Source organism: Pteropus vampyrus, unplaced genomic scaffold, assembly GCF_000151845.1.
Source record: "Pteropus vampyrus isolate Shadow unplaced genomic scaffold, Pvam_2.0 Scaffold50, whole genome shotgun sequence".
NCBI classification, from domain to species: domain Eukaryota; kingdom Metazoa; phylum Chordata; class Mammalia; order Chiroptera; family Pteropodidae; genus Pteropus; species Pteropus vampyrus.
Genome location: NW_011888831.1, coordinates 9,540,706 through 9,557,010, shown reverse-complemented (window position 1 = coordinate 9,557,010; position 16,305 = coordinate 9,540,706). Strand labels below are relative to the sequence as shown.

At 44.9% G+C, this 16,305-nt stretch overlaps 1 protein-coding gene across 2 annotated transcripts in view; it reads left to right on the top strand.

Annotated features, from left to right (window-relative positions):
- Positions 1–16,305, top strand: part of ASIC2 (acid sensing ion channel subunit 2) — a 1,014,799-nt gene that overhangs the window by 942,891 nt on the left and 55,603 nt on the right. For both annotated transcript variants that reach the window (XM_011360042.2, XM_011360041.1), the window contains exon 3: positions 3,925–4,052. In XM_011360042.2, coding sequence (XP_011358344.1) covers positions 3,925–4,052 — 128 coding nt within the window. The remainder of the gene's footprint in view (positions 1–3,924; positions 4,053–16,305) is intronic.

The window sequence follows — 16,305 nt, the reverse complement described above, 5'->3', positions numbered from 1 at the left end:
TGTCTGGGTTTCAGCTTGGTCCCAATTAACAAGGGCTCCTAGCACTGTGTGTGTAGTAACTTCTTCTTTCTCTGTGCTCTCTCTCTTGCTCTCTGGGGCTTTGAATCCTGGTGTTCATGATGTGTAAACAAATTCTTCACTGCAGTAGGGGCCTGCACTCTTTGAAGCAGCTCAGTGTTGAATCATTTAGTGGTGAGAGGAATACGAGAATGTGAGTAATTCTATCCAGCACCAGTCTGGGTTAATGCCATATCTGGCTTCCTGAATGTGCGACCTGTGCCATCACGCAGGCCCCTGTGCTCAGAAGAGCCATACTCATGGCTTAATGCTCTGCTCTTGCTGTCTTAAAACGCGATTATTTCTTAATAAAGGTCTCACATTTTCATTTTGCACTGGGATCCAAAAATCATGTGGGCGATCCCAGTTATTGTGATTGCCGTTGTTTTGTGTGCAGCCCACCTACATATCAGCAAATGAGACCTCCCGAGCCCGGTGACAGGGGAGGAAACCTATTGCTTGGTGGCACGTGGTGCTGGTGTTTTCAGGGTCCAGACTGGAGGGAACTGTTGTCCACAGAGGGAGAATAATCCACAGAGGAAAGTTATATGAAGGAACAGAAACAAACTCTATCTGGAGTTGTAAGAATAAGTTGTGCTTCGCGAAAAGCAGGGCCAGAGGGGCTCAGCCAGGGTCTCCAGACAAGACACCCACTGGGACAGCTGCTTAGGAAAGCAGGGTGATGGAGTCCTCCTCAGCCCCGCTGCTCTGAGAGGGCCGGGGTCTGTGCACAGCTGTCATTCGACAACGGCACTGCCCAGTAAGCTCGTCACTGACCACGTGTGACTATTTAAATTTAGGTTAGCAAATTAAAATTAAATTAAATTAAAAACAAATAAAGCAAGCAAGGAAAAGGTAAATATATGAGGCGATGGATGGGTTAATTAGATGGGAGAAATCCTTTCACAACATACACATGTATCAAATCATCATGTACGCTTCAACTATCCTACAGTGTTATCTGTCAATTATACCTCAGTAAAGCCAGGGGTAATTAATTAGTTAAGTAACTAAAATGTCAGATTCTCGTTGCGCTAATCACACTTCACATGGCTAGTGGCACGTTGGATAGCACAAATCATAGAACATTCCATCTTGGCAAAAAGTCCTACTGAAAAGCTCTAAAGAGAACAGACACCTTACCCATCACCCTCTTCCGCTCATGCCCATTGGTTGCCGTATGTTGGTAAAGACATGAGTTTACTTTAGGATTTTACTCTGCTCCTGCTGCTTCTGGAATACGCGCCCCTTGCGAATCCTAACCCAGTCTGATTAGCTTTGGGCAGCTCTCACTGACACAGCCGTGCCCCGCCTGTTTGCTTTGCCCATTCCTCGCAGCATTTCTGTTCCATTTTCATTTCTCCCTGTGAGCCACAGGACCCCTCCTTTGAGCCTGTCTTACTGGCTCTGAGGTTTCTTAAGCTCAGTTCTACAGCAGGCGCACAGCTTCAGCTTGCTGTGGAAAACAAGTTTTGGCATCTCTCCTGTTCCGATTCCTGAATGTGAGTTCAGTTCACCCAAGCACAGGCATCCTATAAAACATCGCTCCATGTTCACTCTTCTCCCCACTGAGAGCCTATTCTTTGGGCTCCTTGGCCTCTCCTTAACCCCACTCATGGGCAGGCCTTAGAGAACACAGCCACAGAAAGCTGACAGCTCACCCCCCCCTTCCCATCTATCCTCCGTCTCCCACAGCCCTCCTCCCAATCTATAGAAGCAATGGGCACTGGAATGAATAGAAGCACCCTCTTCTCTTGAGGCATTCACCACTGATGAGAGAGAGGGACACAAAACCACAGGCATGCAGGGACGTATGGGCAGCAGTTTGGACGAGGTGATCTGGATGAAGAGGTCACAGAGCCGTTGACTGCTGGAGGAGAGGGGGACGTGTTTGTGGATTGCCTGGGACTCTCTCCCTCTCTCCAAAGACATAGGATGAAAGGCCAAGGGTCAAGGGTACCTTTTGCCTATACCCTGTGTCAGCCACTGGACTCCTCATCTAGACTAGGAAGGCCTACATATCCTTCACTCTAGTTCATGTCTATCTACTAAACTTTTCTATGCACCCCCAACCTTGGAATTCTCACCCAGCTCTGGACCCTCTCCCCCGCCTTGGTCACCAGTCCCCAGGCTATTCGTGAGTTGCCTGATCCCAGTCCTTCCTTCCTCACCTTTCTCTTCTGTGCCAGTTTTAGTGTGTGTCTCAAAACGCTCCCCAAGCTGTGGCCTTAGTCCTGACAGACGCCTATGTCCATTTCTCCCACCCCCACCATCTTCCCTCATTTCTGCATTTACCCATCCTGTCTCCACTCTCTTCTTTTAGAACATTCCTTGATTTGGACTCTAAACTGGCCTTGCCCGTTAATAAGAGAGTGAAGTTCGAGTCACAGATTTTCACTCATACCTGCTAGCTGCCTGACCCTGTGCAGGACCTCTGAGATCCAGAGAGAAAGCTCAGAACCTGGCCTCAGGCTGCTCCAGCTTGTGAAAGCGGTAGTCAGGTAAAGGATTATTACATGGTGTGGCAGAGGCTTTATCAGGCATATGTGAAGAATTTCACAGAGCAAAGGGAGTCACCTTAGGTGGGGCTGGGGACTAAATCTTCAGTGATGAGTAGGGAGATGGTCAGGTGGACCGGGTAGAAAGACATTCCAGGCAGAAGGAGATCTGCATGCATTCGTGCAGAGCAAGGACCAATAACAATCAGTCCGGCAGCCCTGGAGTGTTGGACCCCACAGTGCCACAAAGCAGAAGGCTGCCCAAAGCAAAGCTAGAAAAGGGGCGGGTTAAGGTGACTGGGCTCCTTATAAGCACAGGAGAGAGTTACACAGACTCACATTTCGGAAAGCTCACTCTGCGTGCTGTTTGGAACGAGTTAAGACAGAGAAGGAAGCACCGTAAAGGCTTATGTATGCCATAGGTGCATTCTCCACCAATTTTGAGTGCCAACATACAGGATGAGCCAGGATTTTCCATCCCATCACCTTCCTCCACCCCTGCCACCTCTCACTGCCAAGGGGCATTTCTCCTGCCAAAGTAAAAAAGGCAGAAACTTCTCTTCTAATTGTCCATTTCCCACAGCTCCAAGCGGCAGACATGTGGTGTACAGTACAGGCAAGCCCTATGTTTTGATTTCTATGGCTGTGTCATTGTATTTTTCTCCTCCTGATCTCATCTTCAGCTCACAGCCCAGTAGAAAAGTTAGTAAATAAAATAAAGGTGCTTGATTAACATCATAATCCCATTCTATAGTTCTGGAGACTAAAGTAAGGTGTTGGCCTACTTGGCCTGAATTCATTTCTGAATGCTACTGAAACAAATTACCACAAACTTAGAGGCTTTGAACAACATAAATTTATTATACTACAGTTCTAGAGACCAGAAGTCCAAAATGGGTCTCAATGGGCTAAAATCTAGGTGTTAGCAGGGCTGCATTCTTCCTGGAGGCTCTTGAGAAAAATCCGTTCCCTTGCCTTTTCTGGCTTCTGGCAGCAGCCTACATCCCTTGGCTTGTGGCTCCTTCCTCCTACTTCAAAGCCAGCAGCATAGCATGTTTCCATTCTCTCTCTGACTCTGATCCTCCTGCCTCCCTCTTACAAAAGCCCTTGTGATAACATTGGGACACATGACGAATCCAGGAAAATCTCTCCATCTCAAGATCCCTCATTTCATCACATCTGCAATGTCCTTTTGCCGCAGAAGGTAACAGATTGACAGTTTCCAGGGATAAGAAAGTGGACGTCTTTGAGGGCTTTTATTCTGACTACCACATGGCCTCTCTGGTGTCCCTTTGAGCTTTTCGGTCCCAGGACTGCATAAGCATCTGTTCTCTCTGACCCACGGTTCTATCCACCTTTGTTCTTTCAGAGGAAACGACGTTTGAAGCAGGAGTGAAAGTTCAGATCCACAGTCAGTCAGAGCCACCTTTCATCCAAGAACTGGGCTTTGGGGTGGCGCCAGGGTTCCAGACTTTCGTGGCCACACAGGAGCAGAGGGTAAGTTCCTGGGCTCTCTTGGTCAGTGGTCCTTGGCCTGTCCTGGCCACCCGAAGAGGCGTGAGGAGGAGAAATTGGATTCCCACTTCTAGAAGGTTCTGAATCCACCCAGGAGGCTGGAGCACAGCTGGTCTCAGTAAAGGGACTCACCCTGAAAGTGGAGAAGGTGTCGGCTAACCTCTATAACCCCGTTCCCTAGTACTTCCTGTCGGGTCCTAAAATCAAGTATAAAGGAAATCCATCTTATTTTCTTTTTCTCTGAATTGGTTGTTGTTGTTGTTGTTGTTGTTGTTGTTGTTGTTGTTTTTCCTAGAATATTCTGGGCAAAAATATTGGGGCAGGGGATAGGGAAGGGGGACAGATACTAAGGGAAACTGCTAACCAGAGTTTGATATGTTTCATCACTGTGTTAATATAATTCAAAATGGTCTGCAAAAAGGAAAAGGGATAGGGGTGTTATTCTCTCATAATAGAGCTTAAGTGGAGGGAAGCCCCTCACATGGGTTCCTGCCCACTCTCTCTGATTTAGCACAGAGAAAGGATTCTCCCAGCCAACCAGGACTGCTGCGTCAATTCTTCACGTCAGTTGAGTGAGGACTGGTACAGTCTCATGTCTGACGTGGGGTTCACATCTTAGAACGTTCACAAATTCTCAATAGGGGAGAAGTCTCACAGCAGGACTGCAGAGAAACACAAGGACACTTTCTCTTACCTCCGGTTTGCCTAGAATAGAAGCTGGAAGGGCTGTGACTCTGAGGGAGTCTTAAACAGATCATCCAAGATGATTTGCCCTGGGCGGCCTGGGGCAAAGAGTGAGATCAGTGAGTGGTAGGAAGCACTGGCTATCAGGTGTGAGAAAGGCACTGGCTGTCAGGGGAACAGTGAAGGAGTAGTCAACACAGAGATACACATGTGACTTACAAGTTAAGCTTGTTTTTAAAACTTGACTCAAATGTCATCTCTCACCTAATACTGACCTTTAGTCATTTTATAAAACTGCATTCGAAACTGGTTTTAAATCTATAAGGAGCTGTATTTTTGAATCTCTGGGAAAGAATTGATGGTGTAGGCCTCAGGAACTGTGCCTTGTACTTAATGCCTGGGTAGTTGCTAAAAGCCAAGATCAGCTTCTACCGCAGCACATAGTGGGTGGGAGGGTGGCTTTGAGGCAGAGGCAGAGGAGGCTGAGAGGTTGGCTGGGAGGAGTCTGAGACAGGTGGTACAAGCGAAAATGGAGCATTCAAGGGTGTGCGAAGTGAGAACCAACCTGTGCACCCAGAAAACCCCATCCTTAAGGACAAAGAAAGAGGGCACGAAGCAGACGGCAGGGAGCCAAGTTCGGGGCTGAGGATGTGAGTCAGAAAAAATAGTCTCAGAGATGTAAAGTACAGCATAGGGAATATAGCCAATAATATTGTAATAACTATATGTATGGTGCCAGGCGGGTACTAGACTTATCGAGGGGATCACTTCATAAGTTATATAAATGTCTAGCTACTATGCTGTGCACTTGAAACTAATATCATATTGAATGTCAACTGTAATTGAAAAGAAATTTTTTTAAAGACTAACAGGTAAAGGTGTGCAGATAGACAGGCGGTCTGGATGAACCCAGAGCCTGAGCTGTTAGCCTAGGTGTGATAGCCAGCCTGAGTTCTGTTAAATATAAACAAAGCTGGACAGTAGTTAAAGTGGCAAGGACAAATGTTAATGAGTAATATACTTATTATAATAGGAAAGAAGGTTCAGTGTGAACTGAACTCAACTTCAATTTGTACAGAGGTTACTAAGCGATTTAAAGGAAAAATCAGGGAGGAGGGAGGGGGAACAGAGAGGGCTTGAGCAGAGTCAGGGAAGCGAAAAATGACAGAATGGGAAGGGGAAGTTGGTCCACGTGAAACCGATCTGAGTTTGCTAACTGGCATTTATCCAAGTTAGGCTCCCATCTTCCCACAAAGACAGGGAGACAGAGGCCCTATCTTCTGGTGTTGGCAGGAGCAAATAGTAAATTCTTTTGGCAGCTTTGAGTTTTCTCAGGCAGAGGCTCAAAGGGGACCAGGGATAGGGGGTCTAGGGTCATCCTAGGGATGTGGCTTTGAGCTATTAGAAACTACGTTAGTGTTTGTTCAGATCTTTATAGGCTAAGGTTGAGGCCTAGTTGAAAAGAGGGCTCAGAGGGACCTGGCTAGAGTTTGGTCAAGGAGAGAATCTCTGTCAGTCCTTCCTTCTGCATGTTGTGTGGGGAAAACTTCCTCCCTTCAAAGACCCAGGCATGGATTAGACTACTTACTAGCTCTGTAAGTGAATTCCTTGACTCTCTAACGGCTAATTTTTGACTAGTTATCTAGGGCAGTTCCGACTTTGAGGTTTGTTGACTGTAACCGCCATACCTGTCATGAATGACTGACTTGCGTTGGCATTTCTCTGGTGTCCGTGTTACCATCAGCATGCAGGGGAAGCAAACGGTAGTCTCTGGAACCCACAATGTAACTCCGTCTCATGCCGCTAGCAGAAGGCTGGAAAGAAGGGAGCTCTTTGTGGGCTGCTGTTTGTCATCGGCCTGAGAGAGGTGCCTATTCCTCCCCCACCTCTGCTTACCCTCTATTAGTGACACTAAAGAAATGTCTGGGCCAGGTGGGAATTTGGAGCTGATGACTTCTAAGAGTCCTTCAGTCTCTTTTCCTTTCCAATTCGAAACAGAGGGACTCCCCATGGTGAGCGGAAACAGAACATACTCCCAGCTTCAGAGGGCAAATTCATTGTTTGCTTTGAAGTATATTCACAGAAAATCAGCCTCATTCATATCGGCATTGCTATGATAATTATAACTAATAGTAAGATATTTGGTTAAACATTTCACAGCCTTCAAAGCATTTCTGCATCATCTCATTTTATCATTTCATTCATATTAATAGAGAAATACAAAAACACATCCTGGAGCTAAATCTAATAATACATTATGTTTACATCTATATAAAAGAGCATATTCATAGGAAATAAGATTCGAAGGAAATAAGCCAAAATACCCACAGTGGAGGGATTATGAATGATTTATTTTCTTCTCTGAGTTCGCTGCACATTTTATAATGTGGCTTTGTTTTATTCTTTCATTCAGCAAATATTTGTCAAACTGCTCTTATGAGTGAAGTGATGGCAAGACAGTGGTGAACAAAACACAGCCAGTGTCTGTCCTCGTAGAGCCTATGTATTTGTGGTTTCTTTCACAAAGAAAAAAATAATTAAATAATATGAAGCCAAGTATAATTTGAGGATTGCCCCCCATTCGTACATTTTCGTTCTGTCATGAGTACTATACTGACCTATCTAGCTAACCCTGGACGTCAAACACCAGGTTTCATTGATTCTAAGATCCATGATTTTTTTCACATTTTAACATTTCTGAAATCAGGATTTGTTTCATGATAAATCACATGTCACAGTTACAATTGGCAGTGCCCTTACTTTCTTGGTGGCACATAAAATGATGGAGTGTCTTGCAGTCTATGGTGGCTACATTGTCCCCATTCCAGAATTCTGCTGCTTCAGGTCAAAGTTCAAAGGGCTCTTTCAAGAAGGTCAGGAAGGGTGACAGTACCATGAGGAGTAAAAGGCTCTTTTCTGGAAAGCTGGTGTAAATTGTGTTAGGGAAAATGGCTCCTGAGCGAGGGTCTTTAGGAATTCTGCCATGAATCTTTTTAAAAATGGGTGGTAAAAATCATCCTGCCCATGCAAAATTATACACACTCCTTTCAAAGTTTTTCTGTTTTATTTGTAATCTGAAAGAACACACTATTGGGCTGTAGCTTTTTTAAATCAGTATTTGCCCTAAACCCAGTTAAGCCAAGGTATGCCCCTGCCTTCGTGGACAACCTGAGAAATATCCCGCTGGCTAGTTTGGCTGCTGCAGGAGCCCCTGCGTGGTCCCAGGACCACCACCACCAAAGACAGGCAGTGGGATAGCACGCTGGGCAGAAGCAGGACCCCAGAAGGGCAGACAAGGAAGTTGCTGCTAACTGAGCGCACACTACCTGCCAGGCATTAAGCTGCAGAGACACTTGACATACATTATCTCTCTTAATCTCCCACACTACCCCGAAAGTTGTTATCTCCATGACCCAGATGACAAAACTACATAGTTAAGTAACTTGCTTAAGGTCACATAGCTAGGGGAATAGCAAGGCTCGGCTTTCAGCCCAGATCTATGTGTAGAGAGAAAACCAGGCAGGGAGCCCACAGGCCTTGATTCCAGTCCTGACTCTGCCATGAGATGTTGGACAGGTTGTTTTTCTCCCTGGGCCTCAGGTTTCCCCTCCATTAAATGGTAGGACTGAGTTAGATGACCTGAAATGGCCTCCACCATTAACAGCCTGGGAGTCCCTGACCAAGTCACTCAAGCACACAGGTATCCCCTGGAAGTCTGACCGACAGCATTTTCGTACCTGCTCCCTGCTCTGCCAGCCAGTGACTCCCTCCTTCATGCCAGCTGTCGTGGGGTGCTGTTAAGGTATATTGGAGCAAGGATTCTGGGAAGCAGAACCTGGGTTCCTGCTCGTGAGAAGCAGGAGCTGGGGTAAGCCGCAACCCTAATTCAGAAGAGAGGCTCACTAGTAGTGCCCCTTCCTCAGCCTCCACATAGTGGTCACGTCACTACCCTACCTAAAACCCATAAATTCCTGGGTTTCCTGTAATGTGTAAAATCCCAACCCTTTAGAATGGCTTCCAAGACTCTGTTCTACCTGGCCCCTGGCCCCTGTCCAACTTCATCACCCGCCTGTGGTTAACCACCAGGTACCATACACAGAAGAACCATCCATCAAATACTCCATATTCTTGGAGGCCTGCCTCTGTGCCTTTGCACCCACTGTTCCTCCTGGCCAGAATCCCTCCCTTGTTTATCTACCTGGCAAAGTCCTCTTCTTATTTCCAAATATTGATCAAAGATCATGGTCTCTAAGAAGACCTTCCCCGCTCCATTCTGCCATTCCCCAAGGAGCAGCTATGTGCTCCATACAATACTTTGTGGATTCATTTATTCCTTCAGCAAATATTCACCAAGCATCTACTGTGCTGGGAAAATGAAGATGAGCAAGACCTGGTCCCGACCTTGGAGCACCCATAGAATGATTTGGGGTTTTTTTTTTTTTTTTTTTTTTTTGCAATCTTGTCACGTTCCTAAGAGATACAGTACTCTTCTTGTAGGACTTACTTGTACACCACTGCTCCTTACACCTGCCTCTTAGAAAGTTCCTTCACTAACCTCCATTGGCCCTTGTCTCGCCAAAGACTGGGAGCTCCCTGAGAGCAAGGATTGTGTCTTTTAGATTGTATATCCCACGAGTGCTTTGCTTATGTGTAAGCTCTGTAAAGGTGTATTGTTGAAAGAAAGAAGGCATTCTAATTTTCAAATCTGTACTATATGCTCAAATGGCACTCAAATGCTATACTCTAATGCTCTCCCTGCCTCCCCCGACACCCACCTTCGTCAAAACTCCCATTAGAATCTGCCCTGAGGGCTCTCTTCCCCTCTGAGGCTGTTAAGCTAGCCTAAGACAGATGATGATATCTGTATCATTCCTGGCTGTACACTTAGAGACCCTAATCAAACCAAAAGCTCATAAAAGAGGTCAGGAGATGGAGATCTGGAAGCCACCTATGTGCAGGAGAGTAGACGGAACACATGAGAGGGCCAGGACAGGACACTGGAATTTTGGAAGAATTAAATGAGTAAGTAAATATATGCACAAGTGCAAAGCTAAGGCATTCACGTGGTAAGGGCATGAGACAAACTCTTCGGTGTTGACATCACCAGTCAGACTCTTTGCCCCAAATTTAAGGTGATTACTAATCCTGGTGGAACACCCAGTGGTGATTTGATATCAAAAGACTTTCATCATCTCCCACCTCCTGCTCAAAGAGTTGGTGGAGATTTTTGTTTTCTAAATGTTTATTCATGTATTCATCAAATATTCGTTCACCCATTTTGCCCATGCTCCTTGGTAGGCCTGGGAATGAATCTGGAGATCTTGAGTGGTCACTTGGCCACCAGCCTCATCATTCAGGAAATTCTCTGGAGAACATGGCCCTGGGTTTATATGTGAGCGTCTCAGAAATACCTTTGGGAGCCAGGGTTGGATATCACTGCCAAGGGTATCCCATCCTCACCAAGAACTCTTCTCACTACCAATTTGGAAACATTGGGTGTGAGAAGGGCTCCAATTCCACAACCTGGATTCTGTGTTGGTTCCTCACTTGAGCTGTATCCAAAGTACCGTGAGAATGCCCATCATCACACCACACCCTGCATCGAGCAGCTGCCCACTAGCCTACTTGGGGCTGTAAATGAAGGCAAACACTAACACTAGTGTCCTGCTGGCCTCAATTAGATCATTGGCAGCATACATGAGCCCAGTTGGCTCCTGCAGAAGCCAAAGCCTTTGCCTTTGATGTAGGTTCATCACATTTCCAACATTCAGAGGGAATTCCATGGCACACCACAAGAAACAGTATCCCCCACCCCATCTCAAATAAAAATAGAAATGGAGGTTCGCCCAGTTATTTTTCTCAAGGCAGGGGAGAGAATGTGTTACACATGCCTTCAGCAACTTCCAAACTGTCAAAACTGGAGCTACATAAATATGGCAGCATCCAGTTCTGCTCCAGAAAGCACCAGGGAGGTGCCAGACGGTGAGAGAGCCTGCTGGTTAGTTCCATCGATGATCAAGAGGGTACATTGTTTCCCATAAATAGATGAACATAAGAATCAATTAGGCATCTACTAGCTTAGCTACTTCAACACTTGTTGCCACTCATCTTCTAAAATAGAAGTATCTTCAGGTCCCTACATAGTTTTGCCAATAGTCAGGTTTTCACCATTTTTCCTATACAATTAGAGCTCATATTTATCAAGATGCAGCTGATGGCAGGGAGTGGAAGAGGGAAGAGAAGAAATGTTGATTGGCTAGGATGAGCCAATGTATTCAGCTCTGCTGAGAAAGTCCCAAAATGAATTCACACAAAATATGCTCAAGTCTTGGAAGGAGAAAACATCATTCTATCCTGCCTCCCTTCTGCCTTGCAGCCTCTCCCTCGCCTTTGCGCCCAACAGAGTCTCCAAAGAGTTCTCTAGCCTCGTTTGTCTTTACCTTCTCACCTCCTTTTCACTTCTCAGCCCGCCTCTAGCACTCCACTGAAGCTTTCCTTTGTCAAGATCACCCATGAGATCGTCGTGACTACATCCAATCTTTGTTGATAAGGATACTCCTCACTCCTCGGTCTTCATCCTTTCTTATTTCCCAGCAGCATGTAGACTGTGGACCATGCCTTTCCTGAGACACTCTTCTCCACCCTGGTCTGGTTTTCTTCTCACCTTTCTGCCCATTACTCTTACTCCCCTTCATAAGCCGTTCTTTCTCTGTTCATCCCTTAGATGATGGGCGTTCCGGGATGCTGTTTTTGGCACCTCCCAGTCTGCAGTCTCCTTGAATGAGTTTGCCCTTTACCATGACTTTCAGATTGCCACCTCCAGCCCAGATATCCTTCCTGAGCTCCAGACCCAGCAATCCAGGTGCTGCCAAATGCCTCCTCTCGGAGTCCATGGGCATCTCAAGTCAATAGTCTAAACCGAGTTCATCCTTTTTCCCTGTCCCCACGCCTGCACCCTAAAATTGTTGCTCCTCCTAGAATCTCCAAGCCTGTAATGGTGTGAGTACAAATCTTCATTCACTAGATGTGTGTGACCTTGTGTCTCATTCTCCTCATCTTTAAAATGGGAATAATGACAGTTCCATCTCAGTGGGTAGTTAAAGGGTTGAGTGAGTTAATGTAAGCATGTGGAATAGTTCTTGGCATACAGTTAATGCTCAGTGAATGCTAGCTATTATTATCCCCCACCCCAGACACTATGCTAATTTGCTCCTTCGTGATTCCCCACCTGGATAAGAACAACAGCTGCCTCACTAGTCTCTCCACTGCCCATCTTGCCCCTCTCCAATCCATCTACGTCAACATAATCTTCCCAAAATACAAATCTGAGCATCTTCTTCCCTCATTACTCACTGGGTAAAATTCAGGAACCCCCTCATGGACCTTTCTACTCTGGCCCCTGCCTACAGTATCAGCTGCATCAATCTCTACTCCCATGGCCTCCCACACAATGCACCAGCTATACTAAACTGTGTACAGTTATTCCCAAGTATCACATACTCTTCGCCTCTCCCTGACAGCAACACCCTTCCCACCCATTCTTTATCTAATTCATGTGTCCTTTGAGACTCAGCTCAAATGTTACCTCCTCCAGAAGTCCAAGCGAGAGTATTTTGTGTGAATTTCTAGCATAAAAATGTACACAATATAATCATCTGTTTATTTATCTGTCTCCCCTACCAGATTGTGAGCTCTTTGAGGATACAACCCTATCTTATTTCTGTTTTTCCTATCTCAGCATTTACATATAGAAGATGCTTGACAAATTGTATTAAATGGAATGAATGAATAAATGAATGCATGAAAAAGAGAAAGAGCTTAATTTATCATGTCAGTCTCCTGCTTGATACACACTAACGTCTTTCCCAACCCAGAGAATAAAGTCTCGATTTCACATCCTGGTTGCAATGTTTATGTTCCACTACTCTTCAGCAGCCCTACTCTGATTCACATACTGCTCTACTCACAGGCCTGGAGCCTTCCTACCCCATTTCTGGATCATTTCCTCCTAACTCATGAATTTATTGAGCATCTACTATGTGCCAGGGACTGTCTTAGGCTTGAAGGTTACAGCAGTAAACAGGACTGACCTGGTTCTCAGAGCTCACAGTCTAGCAGGAGAGGCAGACAATCAATCAAATAATCAAACATATAAAGAGCTATATGTGTTTGTGTAAGATGCCCCCAGTATACTGTAAACTTCGTAAGGGAAAATATTAGGTCTTTCGATTCTTAGATGGAAGGATGGATGGATGGATGGAATGTTGTAAAATGATCTCTGAGAGCTAATTTACAATAATTTACAGCCCATTTAAGCTTTGCTTAGCTTTCGGATATGATGTAACTGACATAAACAGTTTTTAACACTAGAAAAAAAAATTTAAGTACCTTTGCTGAGTGTATAGAAAAAAGGATTACCCAGAAATGGTACTGACATGGCAGCCCCAGTCTTGGTCCAAAGTGTGGTGCTCACTCTCACTAGCATCCATCAGGGCAGAACTAGCTTCTCCTGGCACCTTCTGCACTGGCTCTGACATTAGAAGCCAGTTGCTTCTCTCTCAGTGGCTTATTTCCTCCTCAGACCCAGGCAGAGGAAAGGAGGCCTAATGTCTATTAACTCACCAACTTTATCTTACTCAGGAGACAAGTGAATAAATCAGAACATTCTTTGGTTGAGTCCTGCTACCCAGAACCATGTTATCTTTTGATTCATGAGCAGCTTGCTATCTGAACTCTGAACAGTGTGGCCTTGGCTTCTGATGGGTTTTTTTTATAAGATTCAAAAAAATATTTGTAGAGGATGCTTCCATATGCAGGCTGAAAGCCGTTCATCTTTTTTCGTGACAACTGGGAAGGTTAGATAATTACAAACAAATCTTTTAGAAATATCAACCCGAATGAATGAATGAATGAATGAATGAATGAATATTAACAGTCCTGCTGACTGTCACACTCCCTTGGCAAGGGCATGGGAAGGGGTACTCTGATAAAGACATATCTTTTCTATTTCTCCCTCCTTCATGCTTGAAAACAACTGCTGCTCAGGGAGAGAGAAGTCTCTGCATTTGTTTCTGTAGTGACAAACAGGCTGGACAGCCCCAGTAATCATCCACTGTGTGCTAATAAATCATAGTGCTATCTGTTAGATTGCTCTATCCCCAAAGCATCTGTCTCTCACCTACTGAGATGTCTCTTTTTTTGAACATTTAAAACATTTTAACAACACCCTGCCAGCTATTAATGTAAATTTACCTAATAACACAAGTTTGGGGCATATCTTGCTCCTTCCAGTGAGAGTAAGCCCTTTGAAGGCAAGGGCTCCAAAACAGCTAGCACAGAGCCTAATGCTATAAATCAGTGAATGAATGAATGAACTGCAGACTTAATCAATATTAGTTAACGGATTGCTCCAAACTCTGGAGCAGGTCTGTTGTGAAACAAATAAATCATCCTAAAATGAGAGTCATCATTCCTTGATTTATCTGCTTCATGTTTTGACATAGCACTCATTGTTCTTAAAATGGGATCTTGACTCAATTAGGTGACACAGGACAGAAAGATGGCATCTGGCCAAGGTCTGTAGGAGAGCCAAGAGAACTGCAAAAAAACAAACAAACAAAAAAAGCAGAAGAAGACTGAGATCCCAGCAAAGAAGACACCCATCTCTGGAGAGGGCAGATGGAACAGCTGCTGAGGGGAGTGTAAACTAGGAGAGTCCTTGGGCTAGAGAGGCGAGCTGGCTTTTAGCAGCATCCATTAAAATACAAAAGCACTCATCCCCTTCAATCTACCAATTTCACTTCTTGGAATCCGCTCTAAAGAAATACTTACAAATGTACTCAAGAAGCATGGATAAAGATCTTTCCTGCAGCACTGTGTGTGAGAGCAAAAATTTAGCAACGACTTAAATATTCATCAATAGGAGAATGATTAAATTAAAGAAGGCGACTGCATTTGAATCCCCGTCCCATCCCCTGCAACAGTGAAACTCGCTTAGGAAGACTTAGAGGTTCCTTGGGGGAAATTTTCAAGACATATTGGTAAGTGAAAAAAGCAAGTTACAGAGCACTATATACAGAGTGATCCTATTAGTATTAAAGATACTCACACGTTAAACTAAACTATATATTTATAAATGCACATGTATGCATAAGCAGCACACAAAAAATTTCTGGAAAGGTGCATGCCATACTGAGAGCTGCTCAGAGAAAAGAAACAGAAATGAATGTGAAAGATTTTTCACTGTTCTGGATCCCCGGAATATTTATAACAAGAATGTATTTGTGAATTTATGTATTAACTGTGCAAATTTTTAAGGACATACATAATGTATGTATTTACAAATATGTTTTATGGTGTGAACCCGGCATCTAACAGACAGACAGGCTCACATAAAGGCCAGGGGAGGGGCTGGGGTGGAGGCTGCACTGCTCCCTCCAGCCAATGACAATCTTTTCTCCAGGCCTGTCCTGCAATACCTTCCCCAGCAGACAGCCTCCCCCAGACATTGCTTCTGAAGTTTCCCTTTTAGGAAAAGCAACTTTTGTAAAGATTTTTGTCTGTTTTTGAAGTTAGTTTTTTCCTTTTTTTTTTAAGTGCCCCTCCCCCAGGTCTAAAGCCAGAGTGCACCATTTTCAATGATCATTGAAGAGCATTGTGCCTGGCACCACACTAAGTCCTCCATCCTGTGGGGTGGATTTAATTAGCTCAGTGGGATGGATGAGCTTAAGTTAGGTTGGATTGGGTTGATTAGGTTGGATTAGATTGACAAAGCTGTCTTTAAACATTCCATAGCTCTTAAAATTGAGCAATCCTCTTTCCTACCTCAATGCCCTCAGTTCTGGGCTACATCACAAGAATATCCCCACTCTCAGTTTTAGTCCTCACTCTTAGCTTGACACCTTCTCCCTGCTCCATTATAAAGACAATGGGTACCACCCTACCAGGTCTTTTGCTTGTTTTGTCTGTCTCTGGGACTAAGACTTACTCCAGTATATTCCCCAGCACCTATACCAGTGCTCAGTATATAATAGGGGCTCAGTCAATGTTTACTGAATTGAATTTAACTGAACTGAGCCCCGCAAACCTCCATAAAATGCCATGAAGGGAGCCAGCAGCAGGAGCAGACCCAGGTAGGGTGGAGGTGCTCCACTCGGAGCATCAGGCTGCTCTTGAAGTCAAGCCCCAGACATAGAAAATAGCCAGCAGCAGCCATCATAGCTTATTATAAGGAATTTTGGAGGGAAAAGAGAAAAATAGGAAAAAATAATCCATAGAACCTCCACTTAGAGGAAGGAATGGTTGTGCTTTTAGTATCTTTTCTTACAGTTTTCCCTCTGTATACTTTACTGTTCGTTTCTGCCTTAGGGCTCTTGGACTTGCAGGGAGCAGATTGCCTCAGAGGCTGACCCAAGGAAAGGGCTGTGGTTACTGAAGGCTGTAGAAGGGCTTCTAGAGAGCAAAGACAACATGGCTTGTATCTGAAACCCAGAACCAATGAGCTGCTCTCTCTTGTTTCTCTCTCTCTCTCTCTCTCTCTCTCTCTCTCTCT